The 16,247-nt window shown below is 37.3% G+C and overlaps 1 protein-coding gene across 1 annotated transcript; it reads left to right on the top strand.

Moving 5' to 3' along the window:
* Positions 1 to 9,906, top strand: LOC110317236 (killer cell lectin-like receptor subfamily I member 2). Its single transcript, XM_021191665.1, has 6 exons — positions 1 to 214; positions 1,787 to 1,879; positions 2,021 to 2,089; positions 8,245 to 8,396; positions 9,019 to 9,122; positions 9,861 to 9,906. The coding sequence occupies exons 1-6, from the start codon at positions 1 to 3 to the stop codon at positions 9,904 to 9,906; spliced, it is 678 nt and encodes a 225-aa protein (XP_021047324.1).
* Positions 9,907 to 16,247: the final 6,341 nt, after the last annotated feature.

Raw genomic sequence — 16,247 nt, 5'->3', positions numbered from 1 at the left:
ATGCACAAGAAAAAGCAAAACGAACATGGAACAAGCAAGCAGGAGATTATTAACATAGGAACAGAATCTTCCATATTTCAAGAGAAGCAGAGACCTGCGAAGACAGACCAGAGATCTACTATGTGGAGAGAAGAACAGAAAAAGCAGGAACTGAAAGTTCACAGAACATTGCACCCGCAGCTCAGGACAGGGATCGATGTGGGCAAAGGAACAGGTATGATAATATAATTTGTATCTATTTTGTCAAGGCTAGATCTCAACTCTTACATGTGGGTTTTTATCTCCTCAAAACCATTAGATTGTGCCACTCTGCTAAATTTCTGTCTTTTTAGCATCTTAACTATTTTAAGATATTACCATGAAGCAGATTAGTGCTTAAAGAGTCTGTTTATTACCCCTAAAATATCATTGACTCAGGTCTCAATACATTGTATTACTTGACGGAATGGCACACATAACTGTATGGAAGTTGTATTCTTTCTATTTCTCCCCATGTTATTTTAAAAGTAATTATTGATTTTTTTAAAAAAATACTATTCAGCCTAATTTAGCCCCACAAACATATGGCACATTATAGAAAAATGTAAAAATATTTTGGAAGTAAAACTTATACAATTTCATTCTTAGTTAGTTAATAGTATTAAAATTTAGAGGTTGAATGGTGTTAGAATATAGGGTAACAAGATTCTTAGTTTAAATGATTGTTTAGTAAATTTATTATCCATGAGAAAAAGGTATCTCACTATTGGTTTCTCACAGTGAAAGTCAGAAAATGTACAAATGTATCTCAGTAACTAAGAGGGAAATATCCATAAAGACATTGTTTTTAAGCTGCTGATCTCCAATGTGGAGCCTGGGGTGGGCAGGAAGATCTGATGTGAGAAGGGAACAGGACAAGGAGACATAAATTTACAATGAGGAAGAATACCCATGGAAGGAATTACAGAGACAAAATTAGGAGCTAAGATAAAAGGATGGACCATCCAGAGACTACCCCATCTGGGTATCCAATCCATAATCAGCTACAAAACCCAGACACTATTGCATATGCCAGCAAGATTTTGCTCAAGGGACCCTGATATAGCTGTCTCATGGGAGGAAATGACACTGCCTGGCAAATACAGAAGTGGATGCTCATAGTCATCTTTAGGATGGAACACAGGGCCCCCAATGGAGGAGCTAGAGATAGTACCCAAGGAGATGAAGGGGGATGCAACCCTATAGGTGAAACAACAATATGAACTTACCAGTACCCCCAGAGCTCGTGTCTCTAGCTGCATATGTAGCAGAAGATGGCCTAGTTGGCCATCATTGGGAAGAGAGGCCCCTAGGTCTTGCAAACTTTATATGCCCCAGTACAGGGGAACATGAGGGCTAAGAAGTGGGAGTGGGTAGGCAGGGGAGCAGGGCAGGGGAGGGGTATAGGGAACTTTTGGGATAGCATTTGAAATGTAAATAAAGAAAATATCTAATAAAATAACTAAAATAAAATAAAAAGAAAGACACACACACAAAAAGAAATAAAGTATATTAAAATAGGAAGAGGGGGTCACACAAGTGTGATAACCAACCCTGACCTTCAATGTAGAGAAAGAAAAAAAAAACAAGGAGTTGACATGAAGGACTTTGGAGAAAAAAGAACTGGGCTGTCAAGGCCACCAAGAAACTTCAGGATTGACCTCTGAAAAATTAGACAGTGTTATGAAGGTTTGAGAGACTGAGAAGCAATGGTCTTCAAGCCTTGAAAGTGAGACACTCTCTCCTGTCTTCTGTCTGTTGTGTCCAGATCCCTGGTTGACAACATGGCGAATGATAACTGTCATCCTAGCAACCTCATGCATTATTTTGGTTACAAAAGTGGGCTTCTTGATTCCAAGCTGTAAGTAACTATAAAAAGAATTTGTTCTTCTTACAATCAGTATACAGTTGGTATAGCAACTCACTATGAAGACTAAATATGATATTGCACTAGCAAATGTATGCCAAATGCTACTTATTACTGATGCAATTTTTGTTGCAGTATTTTCTAGAGGAGAAAAGCAAAGCAGAAAGTTCTCCCTTCTTGATGCTCTATGTTTCAAGAAAGATGGTAAGTATGTACTTTTTACAATTAATTTCCAGCACCTTTGATTTTTGGGGTAGACTCTTCCTTAGATCCAAAGACATCAGTGAGAACAATGAACAAAAGTAGTGCTCTATGTTCAGTTTTTTCCTTGGGGAAAGAAAAAAATAACAGTAAAATGTAAAAAAAAAAAAACTCAAGTATTAAAAATATAATTGAATACTATTTTTTTTCAAAAAATTGTTAGATATATAGTGAATAAGAATATGAACTATTCACATTGTTTCCCCTCATTTGCATAGCTTGAAAACAATATCAAATGAATTGGAACTAACCAGAGACAAATATAAATCAAAACCCCAAGGGTTAGGACTTCAAATTATGAATACAGAAAAAAATGTGAAAATATTGGCATGTCAGATTATGACCAGGATGCTATGCAAGAAGTGTTTGCCCACAGCCAGGCCAGGATGCTATGCAAGAAAAGTTTGCCCACAGCCAAGCAATTCTTCTCTTAAACATTAAATAAGGAAAATGAAAACCAAATGTCCTTGGAGACAAGTGGGTCAGTAAAGTGCTTGCATTTCAAGCATGAATATCTTCGCTTCCCAGAACCCATGTCAAGAAGCCAGGCAAGATCCCTTTTATAATCCTAACCCTATTATGGTTAAAAACAGATCTCTGGAGTTCACTTCTTGGTGAGTTATAGGTCAGTGAAATATCTTGTCCCAAAAGTGAACAAATAAATGCAAAAGCTGCAATGAAAATTTATAAACAAACAAAAATACACACAAAACAAGGTAGGAACAGCTACAGAATGATACTTGAAGCTGTCTTCTGATCTCCACACGTATGCACATAAACATGTGTACATGCTCATGCGCATGCACACACAAACATATACAAAGAGCTATAGAAAAGTTTTCAAATAGTCCTACTTCCTATAATTTTACTAGCTATTTATCTGATTGGTTGGATTATCACTTATTGCCACAACCTCTAGCTTAATTAGTTGTTTTGTGGATTATATGAAACATGATTAAGTCTTTTGTAGTTGATTTAACCCATCTGCACAGCTCATGAAATATATTCTTTCCTGCTTCTGCCAGTTAACTCTGTTTGACTTACATCCCTATGCTTACAATTTCTGTGTACTTGCCAATTTGATCATCACAAATTGCTTTGGCTTGTATTTGCCCTAAAATACGTAAAATTTCCCAATCTTGGTTGGCTAACAGCTATTTCTTATTGGCTTTTTAACTATCTCATCTCACACTTTCTTCACTTTGAGGATTTCTGTAGAAATCAGGCACAGTTCAACATTTGCTGTTGTGTTTTTCCTCACTGATTTTTAACATACTTTCATTATATTGTATTCTTTATATCATTATTATATTATTCCAAACAGGGATTCTCTACTCAAGTCTATTTGGGGTTTTGAATGCTTCTTGTCCTTAGACATTCATTTCTTAGTCTTTCTTTGTGTACAATTTTGCTACAATTTAATTGTACATATTTTATGCCCTATTTTTCTAAACCTTATTTTATGTTTCTCTGATCCTTCTATCTACAGATACTTACCTTTTGACTCTTTTTCACATATGAAAGTTGTGCTTACATTTCTATTGATTGTCCACATGAATTATAGCAGTGAATATAGTACTTCTTGACCCTGCCCCTCATCTTTGTTCAGTTCATTTTCTTTTCTTTTTGTCTTCATTTACTGATGATATTTTTATTGTGGCTTTTTGTTTTGTTCTGGTTTAGTTTTTGTTTTTATGTTTTGTTTTGTTTTGGTTTTGGTTTGGTTTGTTTTTGGTTCACTGAGTTTTTCTAACATTTTTATTTATTTACTTATTTGTGGTTTTTTTTTTTCAGAAATTTAAATGTTCTTGTGGCTTTCTCTTCTACAATACCCTTTCCTTTATATTGTTGATTACTTTCTCAAGGTCACGATTTGGTTGTATTATCTCACTCATTACTAATCTCTAATAAGTCACTGACCATTTTACAAGTAGAATGTTAAATAGTTTTTCTGGCATTTTACTTATTTGGGAGCATTATTACTAGTAGTTCATCAAAGGTGTAAACAAACATATATACACTTCACATAGGACACTGACAAACCAAAGAAATAATTTTATTGAAATACATTTTGGTATATCATTGTGCTTTTTGAGGTCACTTTAGGAACATGGGTGAATAAGGACAACTGTATCATTGGAAAATCCCACCCTAGCACTGGTAACATCACACTGGCATCACTGGAATTTCATCCTCAGTCAACACTCCCCTTCCTATATAGTCTAGCATTCACAGAGACCATGCTCAGCAGAAGGTAGTGCATCAGCATATAGCAGTGAAGGGTGGAGGGCCCACTACCTCATGAGGGGAGGTATTACCAAGTCCAGTATCATAAGCATGGCTTTCTGCATTACTCTCGGTTTTTTCTGGTTTTGGCTATCATATAGCAGACATACAACCATACAGCATTACATGGTGACCTCTGTTCCATGAATGCCAAGAAGAAATAACTATACTTTGACACCATGTCCCTCTCTTTAAGTTCAGCAATGACAGAGTCATGCCTTTTAGAGATGGTATTTTCCATTGCTTTTTTCATGTTTCTTGTGCTTCCATGTTGTGATTATGCATCATTAGTTTAGATGTCTTCCCATCTCATTTGGGGGTCTTCTTAGTGAGAAGCCAGTTACTGAAGACATAAAACCCAGAACAACTAATAGAGGAGGGGAAAAAACTATTGTTACATAAAAAATATATTAAAGCTCACTAATAAGTCCTCAGTGACCAGAGATAGAAAAATGGCGAAGCTAATGCAGAGTGTGCAATAAAATTTAAAATTATCTGGAACAAATGCAGGAATTGCAAATTAATAAGACATTTAAAATGCATAAAAGGGGGAAATTGGTGAAGAAGCAAAGTTAAATACAAGAACAACAAAAGGAAACTATCATCATAATAGGTGCATGAAAACAGCAATAAATTTTAAAAGATTTCTCAATAAGAAAAAAATTGTGTCCATCAATGGTGGCACATGCCTTTAATTCCAGCACTTGGGAGGCAGAGGCAGGCAGTTTTCTGAGTTTGAGGACAGCCTCTTCTACAGAGTGAGTTCCAGGACAGCCAGGTTACACAGAGAAACCCTGTCTCAAAAAAGAAAAAAAAAAGAAAAGGAAAGAAAGAAAGAAAGAAAAAAGAGAGAAAAGAAAAGAAAAGAAAAGAAAAGAAAAGAAAAGAAAAGAAAAGAAAAGATTGCATAAACAAAGTGAAATAAATGCAAGTAGGGAAATGATAATGAAGTTTAAGAGCTTGTGTTTCATTTTGTTTGTATTTATTAAAAATAAAAGATAAAGACAAAGTTCTATTAAAAGTGCAATAGAAAGAAGAAAAGAACAAAAACAAGATGATACATTAGTGTAGTGTTTTATTAACTAAATTGGATTCTGCCAGCTGGATCACGAGAAAGGATCTTTTGAACTTGAAGACTCTTGTTTCTGATATTTATGATGGTGCCTAGCTTGAACTGGACAAGTGGCGACCAGAGGTATCTTCAGTGCAGTATCCTTGCTACTTGGCACAGGAGAAGCCTCTGCTCCTGTGAAGGCTGATGCCACAGTGTAGGGGAATTCAAGGGCAGGGAGGCTGGAGTGTGTGTGTGTGTGTGTGTGTGTGTGTGTGTGTGTGTGTGGTGGGGAACACCCTCATAGAAGCAGCAGAAGATGGGGAGGAGATAGGAGGTTTCCAGGGGGAAACTGGGAAAAGGAATAAGATTTGAAATGTAAATTTAAAAAAATCCAATAATTAAAAAAAACAAAACAAAAAAAAAAACAAAAAACCTTTGCAGACTGTGGACTGGGTAGGCTCTCCCAATCTCCTCATGTACTTATAGTAACATATTAGGAAAAAAATGTGGCAAAACATTTGATGTACACTTAGTAAAATGACTGAAAACTTTAAAACAACATAAAATAAACACTGTGAGTGATATCAGATATGTGGGCTATACCTTATAAAATACTATACTTTTAGCATTTGTCTGCTTTTCTTAACATGATTATTATCTGCAAAGCAATGGGTAAAAATGTACCACAAAACTAACTTTTATTTTCCTGATGTAATTGTCATTTCAGAGACTTACTGCTGGATAAACTCACCCTTTCTAGTTCCTTCTGAACTCTGGCTAGTTGGTTAAACCCAGCAGTTTTAGTTGAAACTCCTCCCTAAGGTGACTGTCACAATGGGGCTTTTCTTAGCTTCACTCTGAATTGCACTGCTTGAACTTATATTAACTTCGGCAATATGTTCTAATCTTCTGGCTCCTTCTCACTCTTATGCTCATTCTATCTTCACCTGTAACCTGTGGAAAACTGTCCTGGTAAAACTGAATCCCTCTCCTTGCTTGCTCTCTTAAGTTGCCTCCCTTTTCTACACTGTTCTCATGAGACTTGGGTATAACTAACTCTGACTTATTCTGTCAAATAATTCTGTGATTCACCACTTTGTTTGCCTCTCAGTTAGACATCACTTTCAAACATGACTGCTTCCTCTACAAACTCACCTTACCTACATTGTTTGGGATAAAAGATGTGCACTAAGGGTATCTCTGTCTTTCAGAACAATCATATTGTAACACAGTACATTTCTGCATTCCAGCTGGATCACATAGACATAGAACGTCTTTGGATGTAATCCCTAACCAGAGCAGTCATGTTGCTGGGTTAAAACTCCTTTGCAAGATACTTTTTTGTCCAAAATAATGCACTTTATATCTCAGTGACTAGATTATTATTAAGTAACTTTTAAGAGATGAATAGAAGCCAATATTTCTCATCACACTTGACAGAGGGAGCTACAGTCATGTTAACAACAAACTAGCTTTGTTTCCTTTATTGCTATTTATAAAAATTACAAACTTGAGGAAAATGCGCATATAGTACATGCTTATAGAAATGTTAGTTGTACATCGTAGACATCAACTGTTATGTATATATTTTTCTACCAGGCATAAAAGTAACAGTGAGGGATTTGTGTTATTTACATACCATCTTATAAACCATTAGCTTTATCATTCTTATACACTATCCTAGACACATATAATCTGTAAAATATTTTTCACTGGTAACAATGCTAATTCAATATTAGTTAACAAAATTAAGAAACATAATTTATACTTAATAAATATCTGCTATTTTCAAAACAATCATATGAAATAAGAGACAGAAAGGAAATACTCATTTCTCTGGGGACAATGATAACTAACTTGATCTTGGATGATTAAATATGTTACAGAAATGAAAAACACACAGTACATTTATTAAATAGTTAGAATGCCATTAGAAAACTACTTAAGCATTTTAATTTTGTGTACTCAGAGCCATTATTGACCAAAAACAGCTATAGATTTAGAATCATTCCAGTTCCTGATTTTTATATTTATATAATATGACAATTAGTAGCTTAAACATGTATATATTATGACAAATATATAAAATTATTATTCTCCCAAGAACTACTTTATATTGATTTTATATAGTAAAATTTAAAACAAATACTTGAATCATTAATTGCTGTCAGATAAAGACTATGTAAAAATTACTCATCAGTTTTATACCTTCTTTTTTTGTTTTGAATTTGTTTTGACTTTTATTTTCTGAGTTTTGTGTATTTTTTCTGATTTACATAAACCTATTTATTTATTTATTTATTTTATTAGACATTTTCTTCATTTACATTTCAAATGCTATCCAGAAAGTCCCCTATAACCTCCCCCTGCCCTGCTCCCCAACTCACCCACTCCCACTTCCTGGCCCTGGCATTCCCCTGTACTGGAGCATATGATCTTCACAAGAACAAGGGCCTCTCCTCCCATCGATGGCGTACTAGGTTAAACTGTGCTACATATTCAACTAGAGACACAAGCTCTGGGGGATACTGGTTAGTTCATATAGTTGTTTTATACCTTCTTAAGACTAGAGACTAGGCCATGGGCAGCAGACTGGTTGAGCATCCTTGCACCATTCATCAACCTGGACACCAGCAAAGGCACTTGAGAAACTTTGCTCTCTATGTAGGACTCATGAGTCTCACAAAAGCCTAGTAATCATACTAATAAATAGTCATTATAGTGTTGAGCACTCATTTCACACATGTGCATTTCCTAGACTGGTCCTGTGATCTTTGTTCCTCTGACTGGATTGCATTTGGGAACAATTTCTACCGAGTTTTTTGTGAAACCAAAACCTGGGCAGAGAGTCAGTCTGCCTGTGAGGAGCTGAATTCTCATCTTGTGATCATAGACTCCAAAGCAGAGTTGGTGAGTCACACAGTTCTGCCTTTCTGTCTCTTTGTAACTGGTGTGCCTGAGAACACTGTCCATGAAGATCAGGATTTGACAGACTGAATGTTCTGGAGGTCATGTGACACCTGCTCATGTGGATTTACTATTCTCCTTAGTGAGAACATAGGGAGGGCTCTCCAGCATTCCAAGGCTTGATGCTACAAGAAACCCACAGCAGGAAATGACTTCCAGCTGGCATATTCTATGCAGTAGGAGCCAGAGCTGCTCTTCAGTAAGGAAGAGACATTTCACACAGCATGGTAACTACTTCCTGCAGCCCTAGCACTAGAGAGGCTGAAACAGGAGGGCCACCATGAACAGGAGGGCCACCATGAACAAGGCTGAAACAGGAGGGCCACCATGAACAAGGCTGAAACAGGAGGGCCACCATGAACAGGAGGGCCACCATGAACAAGGAGGGCCAGTTTGGGGGTTACATAGTGAGTCTCCAGCCCAGGTTGAGTTATGGGACGAAATTCTGTCTTAAAAGTTAAGGATCTATAAATCCAAAAAATTAAATTTTTAGGAAGCAAAAGGAAAAGAAAAAGAATTAGGATTGTGCCCTCACTTATGGGTTGTGATTTTCTGTACTCAACAGGAAAATTTGTTATTGTTTGAAATGGATGGGTGGATTCTTCACAAAATGGATGGAACTAACAGGTCCTGCTTGTGGGGGAATGACATTAAAATACAGAATACCCTGTAAGTACAATGTTTGGATAAATGAGCTTTGCTGANGGTACTNGGATTGCTGTATGNNTGTGCACTGTCTCTNNGCAGCANAGAGNAAGCATTTAGNNGAAAGGAAGGCACTCTGTTATGGAAGGAATACTCTGTGGGCCATAACAGAGAAAATGTTAGCCCTAAGGAATTTTACCTTTTGAACATTTGTGGTTTTATTTTAGTGGATTCCCGGGAGACATTTATGTATTGTTTTAGGAAGTTTGTAACTCTAAAGCAATGATTCCCCATCTGTGCATTGTGACCCCGTTAAGTGCTAAATGACACTTTCACAGGGGTTCTATGGAAGATATCCTGAATATAGGATATTTAAATTATAATTCACAACAGTAGCAAATTTACAGCGATGAAGTAGCAACAAAATAATTTTAAGAGGTCATCGCATCCTGAGGAACTGTAGTAAAGGTTCCAATCATTAGGTAGATGGAGAACCACAGCTCAAGCCTTGTACCATTTCCTGTTTATTTGAATCCCAGTCCTCCTTTCACAGACAGTGTAATATTAGCCTGTGCCTGATGTTGTCCATTAAGCTTAACGTTTTGCAATTAAATCTCATCATCTGCTCATGGCTCTTTGTTTTCTCCTTGTTTCATCTCTTCAGCCTGTGCTCATTTTAGCTAATTCTAACTCTAAAATTAAAAATTTGATCCCTAGTTACTATCTTATGATTTCTGATTTTTTAAAAATGTCTTTACACAGAATTAATGATTCAGAAAAGAAGAATTATATCTGCAATTATCTGTGAGGAAAACTATTCATTCCTGGTGACTGTTCATCTAAGAAATCATACACCTGTGAATTTAATATATGACACCTAATTCAGGAGCAAATTTTATTTAATTATGAAAATCATAATTCCTGTTATCTGTTGAGTTTATAACTTTTACACTCTATCTTAGTGAAAAGGCCAATAAAGATGGTTTTTAAATTTTGAAGATTTTTTTTACTGAACTGAGAAGATGCTATTATTTTTTGTCTTCTATATTGTATTGAGAGTTATTGATATTCTTAACAGCAATCATCACTCTTTTCATAATTTTTGTAGTTATTGATAAATTAAATATCTAATACCATTTATATTCAGTAACTGTTCAAAACTCTTAAAGTAATAAAAAGATCCCATATCAGTTGAGTGGGATTTTAAAAATGTATTTCATGTAAAAGGAACAGGTACTCATTGGAGGCATATGGAGATCACAGGACACCTTGATGGAATTGGTTCTCTTCTTCTTTTTATGTGGATTCCAGGGATCAGCATCGGGTCCCCAGGCTTATATGAAGTTTGCTAACCACTGAGCTGTGTTACTGGCCTGATTTTTGGTTTTAGACTATGCTTACCCTATGTTGTTCAGAATGGACTGTATTCCCAGAGCTCAAACTTGTTTTGAGTCTCAGTAGACCTAGTAGATAGACCAGAGATGTAGCCTACCTCACCAAGTGTAATATTCCAAAGAGCAGATATCTTTCGATTTCAAATTGAGATTAAGAGACATATTGATGATTCTTCTTTAAGAAGTGAGAACATATTTAATGGAAAAATAATAAGTAACAAATGCATCTTTGGTTGAAATATTTAAGAAATTTAGAGTCTGAGGCTCACCCCCAGTAGTTGCTCTAAGGTCAAGAGTGCTTTTTGCTCCTGTAGAGGCTGCAGGCTGAATTCCCAGCATCCACTGGGTTTCTCACAGAAACCTGTAATTCTGCTTATAACCAATCAAGGTGCACATAAAACTCATGAATGTGCTCACAGAATTATTGATGTGACTACCATCATGCCATGTTGTTCTGACTGTTTTCTATTTACTTAGACAGTTCTTAGTTTTAGCCACCCACACCTTCTACCGTAGAAGCACAATTGAATTCCATTGACCCGATTATTACCTGAAATTATTAATGTTTATGGAAATTTAACACAAGCAAAATAACTAAAGGTATAACTCAAAAGTAATTGTCATGCAGTGACTAAAATTATTAATATGTTCTGCCAGAAATTAATGTTTCAAGGTTACTCTGATCCTCATGTAACATTGATATAAGTTGTGGTGTTTGTGTTTTTAGACTTTGAAATTACTCTTCCCCTGAGCTTCAGCATTGCAATGTTGAGGCATGAACCACCTATTGGCCACCAGCTAATAAAGAACTCATATATATTTCTACATGGCTTATTCGGTGTGCTTTTCTGAATCTTTCTTGTATTTCTATTACAGCATAAATACTAAGTAAATCAATTTTTAAAAATTTAACTCAGTCTTGCCACATTGCCTTTTCTAGAGAGCATCTAATGCTGAACTTACAGTCATTTGAAAAATGACGCAGTAATGATGAGAGAACAGATAAGAGAGCAAAGAGAGGAACCAAAACCATGATGAAAAAAACGTAATTCTTGTACTAAAATCACTATAACTGAATATTTACATTTTTCATATCAAATCTCTGAAGTAACAATGAAAAAAAAATTCTCCAAATGAAGTTCTAAGAATTACTGTTTTTGTTAAAATTCAGTGAACTAGCAACCCCAAATTCCAGAGAGGAATACCACAGCAATAAGCATAATTTTCCTATTACTGACATTTAGAGACAGTGTCTATGGAGCTAGAGAGATGGCTTAGTGTTCAAAAGCACTGGCTGCTCTTCCAGGACACTGGCATTCAACTCCCAGCACTCACAAAGTGTTGGGTCCTCCCTCTAAACGGTGTCCTGCCTTTTACAGGCACGCTGGGGGTCGTGCAGCCGGAGCGCAGCAGACCAGCCAGAACACAGCGTCCTCGGACAGCCCACTGTCAATGCCCACCGTCGCCCGGACCGCCCACCGTCGCCCGGACCACCCACCATCACCTGGACCGCCCACCGTCGCGAGACCTGCCCGCCACTGCCAGGACAGCCCATCATCACGAGAACCGCCGTGGCAACTACAGAAGACTCAGGGGCATGCTGGGAACTCTTCCTTGTACTTAAGCCAGTCCTGACAATAAAAATTTGGGCCTTGATCAGAAGTTTTGCCAGGGCCCCATGTTTCCTTTCACAGCCCTGTTCCTTTTCAGGAGTTCTCGTTCTCCAGTTCGGATCCACAGTGTTTCTGCAGGCAGAATCACACAACAAAGTGGCTCAAAACCATTTACAACTCCAGTTACAGTGGATCCAGCACTCTCCATAATTTTAGAGGGCACTAGGAACACCAGAGGCAGCCAAAAGACCTATTCACATGAAATTATAATGATGGTAATAATGATGACTATATGGACTAATAATAATTATAATAGTAATAAAACAATAATACACATATTTCTATCAGACCCTAATTAATCTAAAAACCTATTGAGACTTCTGATTTGTGTGGTACAAGCCATTAGGTGCTTTGAATCAAAAGTCCGTGACAGAAGACCACAGGAATCCATGGCTAGGAGAACTGTTATGTAACAGCATATTCTGGACATTGCAAAGCTATTGAAGTCATGATCTCATAGAAGCTGTGATTAACAAGCCGCTCTCCAGCCAAGTGTTTTTATGAATGTGTGACACACTCAGCTCGATTTTGGCTGCTTGCATAATCATAAGTGGGGTAATGTACTAGAATATGGGTAACTTCTCCATGGCTGCACCACTTAAAATGATGATGAGTCTTACTCCTGAACACATTAAGTGCTCATGGTCCTACAGTGTGACTGCAAGAGTACCTTGCCCATTCATGATGACAAGTCTAAAGAAGTCTCTCACCATAGTCAACCAGAGCTGCCATCTGCTCTTAGGGTTATATAGCATTTAGAACATGAAATTAAATAATTTTTCATTCATCTTTACAAATCATCCTGATTACAGTGCTCTGTTACACTAAGCAGACTAAACCACTGCATTGATAAAACAAACAATAAGTGAAGCTTGACACATGGCTGATACCAACAAGAATGTGAGTGGAAGCTCAAGGGTGCTCAGTCTCAATGGCTGCCTCATGCTCACAGGTTCTGTAGTACAATGTAGAAAATAAATTCCATAGTTGTTTTAAAGTCTAGGCTTGCCACCTTGACATTCTCTCCTCCCTCCATTGTCTGCTTTTCATTTTTTTAATCCTCTCTTTTCCCTTTTTTAATTCTTTCCTTCATTTTCTTCTACAGCTACCATATCTATTTTCATCCATTTCTAGCATGTTTCCTGTTGTGGAACCATATCTTCTAAGATTGAAACATCCATTCTGTATTCAAGCTTCAATACAGGAGGGAAATAAATCATAATAGCACAAGGAAGTCCCAGAAACTCATCAGATTCACTAACACACATTCTGTCTTCCAAAGAGTGCTGAGATTGATCCTCAGACCAATGAGTCACCTGGAAAGGGTACTCTCCAGGGTGTTGAACTGCCTGAAGACACTGCAATGTGCTTCATGTTTCTGGCTTAGGTGAGCTCTCATCAAGGCTGAGGAAATCTTTGGTGATCCAGTTTTGAGTAACTTCTGCTCCAATGAGTAACCCCAATAAATTCATTGGTTCATCAAATTGGAATTTGGTGATATCTGTACTTTGGTCTTTTATCACCTTCCTGTCTTGAGTTACTATACGCTAGTTCACATCTCCATGATGATTACACAACACCTGCATATTGCAGGGCTCCTGCACATGTCCAGATATATTAGGAGCTCTTTATGAATATTAAAACCCAAGTTAGACAAAATAATCACAAAAAAGGAAAACCAATCCCTAATACACTCAACTCCAGAAAACATTAAACACACCATAACTTCTCAATATGCACATAGAAAGACATTACACTACACGTTGTACATCACTATGGGCTGTATTATGTAGGTGCTGTTCTTAAATAGACTGCCTGCAGGAATCCTCCCTTAACCCATAGTGACTGACATCAAAAGCTTGCTTTTCAAATTTAGGTGTAAATACCCATGATCCCACAGTTCTTTTATTCCTGCAGGCCTGCAAAACTAGCATCATATGTATGAATCCAAAGGCTGCTGCCAGATCAAGCAATAGCCAGACACTGTTCTGAGTGTACACATGTGTAGATACAGAAAAAGAGAGCCTGGGTTAACAACTTGTAGACTCAGAATATGATCTGGGCATCTTGAAGGTAAGTTTCAACAACTTTGCTGTACCTCTCCTGGGTATATACCCAGAAGATGTTCCAACTGGAAATCTCCAAAATCTTAAAGGAAAAGGAAGAACTCTTAATAAAGACCCTTAATTGTAGAGGGGCACATAGTCTTGTCTGTTTTCAAAAATATGTTTATTTTTATTTTACATGTATTGAATGTTTTCCTCCCCCATCCCACTCTGTGTGTATCTATGTCTCTGTGTCTATGAAATGCATCAGTTCCTGGTATTTAGAGAAGACAGTGTTGTCTGATCTTTTGGAATTGAAGTTATTTATGGTTGTGAATTATCAAGTGGGTGTTGGGGACTGAATCCAGGTACCTATGTAAGAGCAGCAGCAAGTGTTCTTATCCATTGAGACATCTTATCAACTCAATAGTGGACACAGTTCTCTTTTAAAAGAATGCAAGTATGGAATCATCCACACTGAAAGTTCTCTTTCTGTGGGCATCCACTTCTGTGTTTGCCAGGCAGGGCCCCCAATGGAGGAGCTAGAGAAAGTACCCAAGGAGCTGAAGGGGGCTGCAACCCTGTAGGTGGAACAACAATATGAACTAACCAGTACCCCCTGAGCTCATGTCTCTAGCTGCATATGTAGCAGAAGATGGCCTAATCGGCATCATTGGGAAGAGAGGCCCCTTGGTCTTGCAAACTTTATATGACCCAGCACAGGGGAATGCCTGGGCCAAGTAGTGGGAGTGGGTGGGTAGGAGAGCAGGGGTGGGGGGTATAGGGAACTTTCAGGAGAGTATTTGAAATGTAAATAAAGAAAATATCTAATAAGAGAGAGAGAGAGAGAGAGAGAGAGAGAGAGAGAGAGAGAGAGAGAGAGAGAGAGTTCTCTTTCTTCCCTACAAAATCCCAAGCATCCTGCACCTTGGCTTCTAGCTTCTATTCAAATGGAGAGATTGCTGCCTTCTTTGTTCCAGGAGAATTTGGTTCCATAAAAAGTAAAATGCAAGATCTGTGGGGAAAACTCTTAAAGTGTTGAAAGGACAAATATCCCTCAGACTGAAAATTCTCTATTCAATTAAATTATCCTTCAAAGGTAAAAGAGAAAGGAATCCTTTTTGAGAAAATCATAAAAGGAAAAAATGCTGAAGACAGCTTCAACAGGTCGGGAACACTGAGGAGGGCTGAGGAGTCAAATATTATTCTCTTAGAAGATTTTTCTCCAAGGGTGTAAAACTCAAATCTCTGGGGCCAGCGAAAAAGGGGAGAATCACACACATGCATGCACACCCACATGCACAGGCATTTGCACAGACAGGTAGACATTTGGTAGATGAAGCAAGGCTCCAACAACCTCCAGCCAACTTTACTTTTCTCTATAGCTTATACTACACATAAAACTCTCTCAAGCAGTACAAAAATTACAATGTGGTTACATTCGATTTTTCTTCAAATGAATAATTACAATGAGAAAAAAATAGCATGTTGCTTAATACCTTTACATGATTAAATATTTTATATAATGCAAGTAAAAGACAAATTATTCCCAAGAACCCACATTCAATTGTATCTAAGCAAGTTGTTATAGATTAACAAAGTATAAGCAAGCAAGATATTTTTCTCACCCAGTTTATCTTACTGGCAGGCTGCAATTCACAGTTACAAGGAAGGGATCAATGGTAGAGAGCATAACAGATAACAGGTAATAATTAAATATATGTCTGTGGCTCCTGGAAGAGAGCACAATAGATAGATGGTATAACAGGTTGGATGCTCTAGGCAGAGAGCTTAACAATTAAGACCTATCTGCTTCCTTTAGGCAGATATTAGTGGAAGCTTGAATCAATTGCTTTAAAGATGGTATAAAGATATATTGCTCTAATAATTTTACAGGATACTCATATTCTGTCTAACGTGGGGTCTACGGGAATTTGGGGTTTAAATCCTGGTTTGACAAGCTGCCTCTTATAAGCAGATGGAAAGGAAAGGAAAGGAAAGGGAAGGGAAGGGAAGGGAAGGGAAGGGAAGGGAAGG

The sequence above is a fragment of the Mus pahari genome, chromosome 2, assembly GCF_900095145.1.
Source record: "Mus pahari chromosome 2, PAHARI_EIJ_v1.1, whole genome shotgun sequence".
Lineage (NCBI taxonomy): Eukaryota > Metazoa > Chordata > Mammalia > Rodentia > Muridae > Mus > Mus pahari.
Note: the sequence above shows the minus strand (reverse complement) of the source record. Positions and strands in the feature narration are given on the sequence as shown.